The sequence below is a fragment of the Leptodactylus fuscus genome, chromosome 7 (assembly GCF_031893055.1).
Source record: "Leptodactylus fuscus isolate aLepFus1 chromosome 7, aLepFus1.hap2, whole genome shotgun sequence".
NCBI lineage: Eukaryota > Metazoa > Chordata > Amphibia > Anura > Leptodactylidae > Leptodactylus > Leptodactylus fuscus.
In genome coordinates, this window is record NC_134271.1 from 3301283 (window position 1) to 3306919 (window position 5637).

General features: G+C 45.4%; 1 protein-coding gene across 2 annotated transcripts; it reads left to right on the plus strand.

Moving 5' to 3' along the window:
• The first annotated feature begins 306 nt into the window (after window positions 1–306).
• On the plus strand, window positions 307–5359 carry LOC142214399 (interferon-induced transmembrane protein 5-like). 2 transcript variants are annotated; one of them, XM_075283347.1, is made up of 3 exons: window positions 307–347; window positions 2039–2341; window positions 4917–5359. In XM_075283347.1, exons 2-3 carry the CDS (start codon window positions 2084–2086, stop codon window positions 5094–5096), a joined length of 438 nt encoding a protein of 145 aa, XP_075139448.1. In that variant the 5' UTR covers window positions 307–347; window positions 2039–2083; the 3' UTR covers window positions 5097–5359. The 2 variants fall into 2 exon arrangements, with proteins under 2 accessions (XP_075139448.1, XP_075139447.1); XM_075283346.1 differs by lacking the exon at window positions 307–347 and having other exon boundaries at window positions 1941–2341.
• The last annotated feature ends 278 nt before the right edge of the window (window positions 5360–5637 follow it).

Consider the following 5637-nt stretch of genomic DNA (forward strand, 5'->3'; position numbering starts at 1 on the left):
ATACAATACAAATGGATTTCAGCATCGATTTTCCGCCTGTAAATCTTGATCGTGTCTTAGACGTACCGAGGTGATTCACCTATCAAACAATAAAGCTGAACACTAAAGAAAAAGCCAGTGTGTCATATCAGGGCTCAGACAGCGGCCCTGTATACAAGACTCTCTGTATAGTGAAGCTTTGTCTCTTTATCTTCACTAACCTCCAACGTTGCGCTCACATCTGGTTTATAAGATACTGGTTTGGTTTCGGGTGGAGCTATAAGACATTTCTAAGAATTGTGTGCGCTCCTTCCGTCAGCGTATACAGAAGATCTGACCTGTAAGCTGTGTATAGGAGCTGCTACAAGGTACAGTAAGTCTGATGGGGGGGTTGTGTTATGTAGAGACGTTTTCTCTGGGTGGGACAATAACTGAACACTTGATTTCTTCTATTTGCACGACATGTTCAATATCTTGGCCCACCAAGCTGTCCCATAGCAGAATGAGCTCGGCCACAGACACAAGAGTAACGCTCTGCACGTAAAGGGAAGCTCCGAGTGCAAAACCACATGAACTAAAGTCACCTCCTCGGTGCTGCCACCTACTGGTCTCTGCTGGCTAAGGGTCTATTCACACGACTGTGCCAATGCTTGACTGTTTTTGATGGATCCTTGTAGGATTAATTTTTGCATGAATCTGGTCAGATTAGTCATTGGAACCAATCTGTGACAGAGCATGTTCAATTTTTTTATGGACACCATGTATCTGTGAAATGCAGTCGTGTAAATGGACCCTCGGCCTATGTTCACACTATGGATTAAAACCTGTCCTGCATTTACTGTTGCAGAGATTAGAGGTTGACCCTAAGATGTCTGCTGTAGATCCGCACAAGGATAAGTCCAGCTCTAGATTTCATGCCAATGTGGGTGTGGGATAGAAGGAAACCCAGTGTAACATTGTATTAGTGTAACATTGTATTAGCCAGAAAATATTCCTGCAATGTTTGATATTTTGTATCACAGAGACACAATGTTGCAGATCGGACACTTTATTGGCTGACAGGACATATTACATGCGCCAGCTTCAGAGCTGGCGGCAACTTCGTCAGGCAGATCCAAATGAATACGGATAAATCCACGTGAATATTTTGGGACTTTGCCATTCCTGGGATCTGGTGACTGAAGTCGGATATCTGGAATGAGTGTTAGACAAATCTTTTGATGATAGATTTTGCACCGACAACTTCTCCCTGTGACTTCCCACCATTGTCCGATTGTCCATACAGCAGATTCTTGGCCTGTCGCTGTAACTTACTTTTACCTATATGTCCAATATGGCCACCCTGCAGGCCGTGTCTGGCAATGGACATTCGGGTGGGTTTTTGTGTGCGACTCACCTGCAGATTTATATTGCAAGGGTTAAAATTCACAGGTTAAACCTACAGCAATATTACATTACATACTACATACAATATTACATGGACTGCTGGTTTATCACCCAAAGCAGAAGTCACTTGGTCGTGCAGGTTCTTTATGTAGCATGGTGCTTTGGATCTGGTTAAATCCCATCCAATAGGCTGCAACTATACGAGGACTGTGAAACATGGCCGCTTTCTTCTTCTCATGTCCATTGGTCCCTGACGGTCTTGATGCCCATACAATACTATATACTTCTATTACCTGCGTTGTTGGCCACTTAGTAGCAGAATCGATGTCTTGATACCCGTTATCCATCCCCATGATAATAGGCCATTGCTCAGTTTTCATTACAATTCACTGTATGGCTTTATATTGATTGTGCCCCATGGCCATGTTATCTATCACTTAGAGTAAATAGACCATAGACAGCCCTTCCCCTCCATCCATTAATGATCTACCTATTGTTTGTCTTCCAGTCCCTCTCATTCCTTATCTTTACACTTTATACCATTTCACAAAGGTCTCTCTCACCCGGCTGCCAGGGATTTGCATCAGAGGATGATTCATGTGCAATGGTTGGTCTAGGAAAACCCTAAATCCAAAAAGCAAAATAACCTTGTCCCGTGTCCGTCCCTCTCCAGTTCTCTTTGCACCACTGCAGCGACCGCAACGGTAGAATCAAGACAATGGAAACCAAGGAAGATCTTCTTACCCTACAGGCTGAGGAGCCTTTCCCTAAGTCATCCCTTTATGGTGCTGGAGAGAAGTCACCGATGGAAGAGATGATCCCACTGAAAGACACCACCATTCAAGTCGAGTCCGCCAAGGAGCCCACGGCATGTGAGCAACCTCCGGTGAAAGATCACCTGGTCTGGTCCATTGTGAACACCATCCACATGAACTTCTGCTGCCTCGGACTCATCGCTCTTATCTTCTCTGTCAAGGTGAGTAGGACGTTAGAGATTTCATACAAGCGAAGGCTGACAATAAGATGATGCCAAAGAATCCGATCTCCTGCCTGACACTGCATTATGGGTAAGTTCACACAGTAGATTATGCGATGGGATCTGCCGCTGCATCAAGATTTCCTTCTCCCATTCACTTCAATGGAGGATTGGGCAGGACGCTTCTTTTTTTTTGCCAGCTGATTTTTTTCTTAATGAAATGGATGGGAGGAGGAATGTTTGCAAATCCAAAAATTCTGCTGTGTGAACCTGCCTTTAGGGTATGTCGCTGCCTTTAAGATATGTCCCTGCCTTTTCGGGTACGTCTCTGCCTTTGGGGTATGTCCCTGCCTTTTCGGTATGTCTTTGCCTTTCAGGTATGTCCCTGCCTTTCGGTACGTCGTTGCCTTTTGGGTATGTCCCTGCCTTTTTGGTACGTCTTTGCCTTTTCGGTACATCGTTGCCTTTTGGGTATGTCCCTGCTTTTCAGGTATGTCCCTGCTTTTTCGGTACGTCTTTGCCTTTCAGGTATGTCCCTTCCTTTTCGGTACATCTTTGCCTTTTCGGTACTTCTTTGCCTTTTCGGTATGTCTTTGCCTTTCAGGTACGTCTCTGCCTTTAGGGTATGTTCTCGTGGCACATTTTGGAAACAACCTGTCCCCCTGCCCCTCACCACCTCCTATTGTTTCTGATGGAAAGCCTTGCCATGGGTCCTCATACTTGCCAATATATCAATCAGTCTGGGGAATGTTCGCAGGGTGGTTGCCAAACATTGAGACCAGTTCCAGCCTATCTGGGACTGTTGTGTGGCTATCCGGTGTGATCCTTCTCATGGGCTGAATGTTGCCGAGTCTTGTCCTCATTCAGACATCGTTCAGTGTGAAGCAACAATGTATCTTTCTTCCATCTAATTGACATAATTTCAACTATTTAGAATTTCACAAATCTCTGTTTAGGGCTCATTCACACGGTTCTTGCAGGAGACAGCTGTGAAAGTGACGGATTGCCAACGCGCTCTGTCGTCTCCTTATCTTCATGTTCTCAATAGTGATGTAACAGGACTAGAAGGGACTTGCTCATGTTACATCATGTTAGACACAAGATCTTCATATGTGAAGTTCAGAACATGGCGTGTCCAACCCCTATATCAGAGGCCTGGGGGGACAGAAAGGAGACACAATGTATTAACAATGTAATCACAAAATGTATTAAAGGGGTAGCTTACCAGATCTGGCGGACTCAGGATGATGGGTTTGGGGTTTGACCCTGGGTCATGTGATGGGATCCTGTGCGCCATCTCCCGGATCGCTCCGCCCCCTTCCTCCTTCCCTGCTCTTACAAGTAATTGTACAATGGGGGCTGCTGACTATAGCGCTGGCTCCAATCACCTGGCCTGGGGTTGGAAACAGGCTGGGGACTCTGGAATCATCATCAAAAATCTGCAAGATCAACGAATCCTAATTCCCCGGACAACCCCTTTAATGACTGTTAAATAGGGTTGAGCGATCGTGTTCGGAAAAGATCGGATTCTGATCGGCGATCGAGAAAATTTCGCAATCGCGATCGGAATTCCGAACATGATCTTTTTAGGTGAGATCGAGATCGGTGATTATTTCCCACAATGCTTTGCTACTGGCCAAGCATTGTGGGTAAAGCTAACAATATTAGCCTTCACACTGAGTATACGCTCCACTCATTCTGAGCAGAGTGTATACTCAGTGTGAAGGCTCCGCTGTGGTTCCATAGGAATGAATGGAAGCAGCCGGCACACAGCCTTAACCCCCTGCGCGCCGGCTGCGTCCATTCATTCTAATGGGAGACTAGCTAACATCTCTAGTAGCTACTTACCTGCAGAGGTGGCTGGTCCGGTGTCCAATGTTCTTGTTCTTCTTCGCTTCACTGCCCCCACCTCCGAGGTTAGTGTTAAAGAGCTAGGAAGAAGGCGGGGCTTGTGGATTAGGAGAGTGTGGGCGGGTACAGGGCGGGGGGAGACGTGATGACTCCTCTCCCAGTACCCGCTCACACTCTCCTAACCTGGTAGGGAGGGGGCAGCGAGGCGAAGAAGAACAAGAACACCGGGCACCAGACCTGTCATCTCTGCAGGTAAGTGGACACCAGGGGGGACTAAGTAGCCAGAGGATTAAAAAAAATCACTACACAGCGTGGATTCTAACAATTAAAGCATTCAATTGTTAGATTCCATGCTCAGAATATAGAAGTGTGATGTCAGCGGAGTTTAACCCTTTGTGTGCTAGAGAATATTGTATTATTATAATATTTAACAATGACACAAATGCTGCCAGAGATAGATGTTAGAAAGTTTAATGAATCCTCCAGCCCCTAAACCCTTAGATCCCCCTGATCAGAAGACGGAAGGTAAGATGGCACCTGCTGGGCAGTAAGTGATAGATTCGGCCATACACATGGGGACAGCAGAGAAGGGGTCGCTGCCACTCTGCCCATCATATATCGACAAGGAACATCATGACTATGATGATGACAAGGCATTGACAGTAATAACAGTCTTATCTTAGTCCCTCCACTAACTGGCTCGTCTTCTTATTTTTTCCTGCAGTCTTGGGATCAAAAATTGCTTGGAAATCAAAGTGTAGCCAGAAAATACGGAGCCAAAGCCCGCTGCCTAAACATCGCCTCCTCCGTCCTGACCGTCCTGTGTTTCCTGATCTCCGCCATCATCATTTATGTCAATCTCCTTCATCTCAAGGCCGTCATTAGGGGCTGGTTTGGAAAATAAAGACTAAGACGCGTAAGACGTAACCTCAGTACGACTTCTAGGATCTCATCCGATTGTTATACCCAACAGGAGGGGAAGACGTCTTTGTATCATGGTGGTATTTGCAGAATCCGCACACGATGGATGTGGTGACTTGTGAAGAACCTGAATGTGATGATATTTCTCCGGGACCAGCTATGACATCATTAGGCAGATACTATTGATTTGGGGTCGTTTCTATTGTCCCATATCTGGATTCATGTCAGCAGAATATTCAGCAGTACAACGGGGTTAAATTACAGAAATATACCGGCCTTGGTGATGTAATGGATCGTATAAGTAAACACCATAAAATGAAGGACACGGTCACATCTGTGTTGGAGTTGCCTTCTAAAATTGTGAATAATGGGAACCATAATGGGCACGATGCAAACCCCAATATATATATAATACCCCCAAGGGATGTGTCGGGGTCTTTTGGTGTTGAAACAGAAATAAGGGATAAAATATCAAGAATATAAATTTATCGAAATAGGAAATATTACCCTGATGGTATATATGA